The 2500-nt window shown below is 47.2% G+C and overlaps 1 protein-coding gene across 1 annotated transcript in view; it reads left to right on the forward strand.

Moving 5' to 3' along the window:
- LOC119186649 (enteropeptidase) overlaps positions 1–2500 on the forward strand; it is a 61793-nt gene that overhangs the window by 17244 nt on the left and 42049 nt on the right. The window contains exon 2 of the mRNA XM_075875492.1: positions 1392–1573. Within this exon, the coding sequence (XP_075731607.1) occupies positions 1392–1573 (182 nt within the window). The remainder of the gene's footprint in view (positions 1–1391; positions 1574–2500) is intronic.

Raw genomic sequence — 2500 nt, forward strand, 5'->3', positions numbered from 1 at the left:
CCACCTGGGGTTCTTTAACGTGCACCCAGATCTGAGCAAAGACGGAATGGATGCTGGCTGAGGACACAAGCTGTAGTGACGGTAGGTTTCACTGTGTGTTATAACTTATAAGGCATGTAAAAAAAAGTATCGGGCCCGAGGTATAGTTTCCATAATAATATGTTAATTAGTGGAGTTTCACGTCACAGAATCTACGTATGATTTTCATCCGTAGTGGAGAGCTCCGGAAATTTCTACCACCTGAATCTAAGCACACAGGCCTGTAGCATTTCTCCTCCATGGAACTGCGACCGCCACAGCTCCATGGGATTCGATCCAGCGACCTTCGGTTCCCCAATCAGGCACCTTAACCCCGAGCGTACCACCGTGGCTGGCATGGCGGCCGTTTCAAGTCTGCGCCGCAAGAGTTGGTCATTTCTGAAAAGAGATCTATCTATGAGGGGGCTCATACTACGGCAGGTGGGAATTCCTGTAGAAACAGTGTAAACATCGTGGTAGCTGCAGAGCCGATCACTACGAAGGAAGACCGCTTTCAGCCCGTTTGACGATGGCGGTTGCATTGTATGGCTACATGTCCCTTCTGCGCAGCGACCCCGAGAAGAGATTCAAGTCACCTCAAGCAATTAGGCGGACGATATAGCTGAAGGACTTTAGCAGCCTGGCAGTGAATTAGGAGGCTGACGCCATTACAAATCACTGCTATATCGAATCGGATAAAATATACTCAGTGAAGGAGTGACCGATTGCTAAGGCAACTAGTGCCTTCTCTCATTCCGAAACCAATCTACAGTGACCGCTTGAATTAATTATAATATCTCGGGCTGCGTTTGCGATGTCTTCCAGATGCCACTCTACGAATCCATCAAAAATGTGATGGCGATAACTGGCCACGTCGTTAGCAGCCTGCACGAAATTATTGCGTAGTTTCTATTCCACTAAGTTATTCCAGAAACGTTTCGGCCACTTCGTGTGACTTTTATCTGAGACGTAACACCATTCCACTCGTAAAGGAAATATTAGGATTTTTATTACTAAATCTTCATAAGGTTTCGCACTCAAGCACTGCAGGGTGGTCCGAAATGGGGTTATCCCCAAGGTTATCCCCCTTCTTTGAAACATACGAGTGCACAGCAATCCCCTTCAGGGGAGGGGGGGGAACGCTGGGTACTGATAAAAAAATGAAATATTGATCTGCAGATCTGGGTAACTTCCCGCGTGAGAATACGTCAAGTTACGAGGACCTGCAGGTGCAATTAACGTTTCACATGAGTAGGAGGCTCCGAGAAGGATAAAAACCGTTCGTTGGTGCGCGAAAAGCTGAGATGTATTCCTGTTTTCTTTGTTTTTTTCTGTTTCCTTTTTTTTACATCACTTGGTACCCTTTTTCGCAGCGCGGCTAGAGGAAGTTCCCAAGTTCAACGCCAGGGACGCCTGCCACGGAGGCACGAACATTGCTACCAGGCAGGGCTACCTGTTCGGTCCGTCATACGCCGACGCCGAAATCAAGCAGCTAACCGCGGGTGCTGGATTACACCGCTGTTCCTGGACCATCGACACCAACAGTTCGGCCAAGGTATCTCCACTGAGGTGTTATATGCGTGTCTAAAACGTTTCGAATGGGGGGGGGGGGTGCAAAGTCAGCCTCGCTCATTGACATAATAAGGAATGCACTTCGATGAACCTTCACCTCAACCCTCCCCTTCTGAAGGAGGACGCTGCGCACTCCTACGCTTCTAAGACAAGGGATAACCCCATTTCGAAACACCCGTACGAATGCGAAACCTTGACAAGACTTAGCAATAAAAAAAATCATAGCATATCCACGAAGTGAATGATGATGAGTGGGGCGAAGCTCCGGAGGGTTTCATCGCTAAACTGTGAATCATCCGCAAATATAGCCCACTATATCATCAGAGACCTGACAGACACTGTATATAAATAACGTGAGTTCACACTAGATAAATAACGTGAGTTCGCTCTACAGGGCACTGCAGGGATCGAAACTCGGGGTATTTCTCTACTGTTTGAGGCCAGGACGGAAGTACTGCGAACCAAGACATATCGGGCCAAATACGAAGGGGTAGACACAGTATGCAGTGCGTGTGGAGAGGAAGAAGAAACTGCCGAACACTTGATAATGTTCTGTAAAGGGCTTCACCCTATAGTTCAGGATGATGGCACAGAGTTTTTCAAAGCACTGGGGTTTAGGGACCGGGAGGGCAAAATAGACTTTAAGCGGGTAGACTTAACTAGAAAGAGGTTATTTGCTTGGTGGCTGAAGTCAAGGTACGAGTGAAAATTAAACCCTTCACTGCAAAGTACGAATCCTCAAACTCACTTTTTAAAGAAAAATAAATAAATCTAGTTTTAGTTCATTAAGTATTACGGCTCGGTGGCGCTAGCCACCGCCTGATCTAAAGGGTACAGCCATATCCATCCATCCATCCATCCATCCATCCATCCATCCATCCATCCATCCATCCATCCATCCATACATCCA

The sequence above is a fragment of the Rhipicephalus microplus genome, chromosome 10 (genome assembly GCF_043290135.1).
Source record: "Rhipicephalus microplus isolate Deutch F79 chromosome 10, USDA_Rmic, whole genome shotgun sequence".
Lineage (NCBI taxonomy): Eukaryota > Metazoa > Arthropoda > Arachnida > Ixodida > Ixodidae > Rhipicephalus > Rhipicephalus microplus.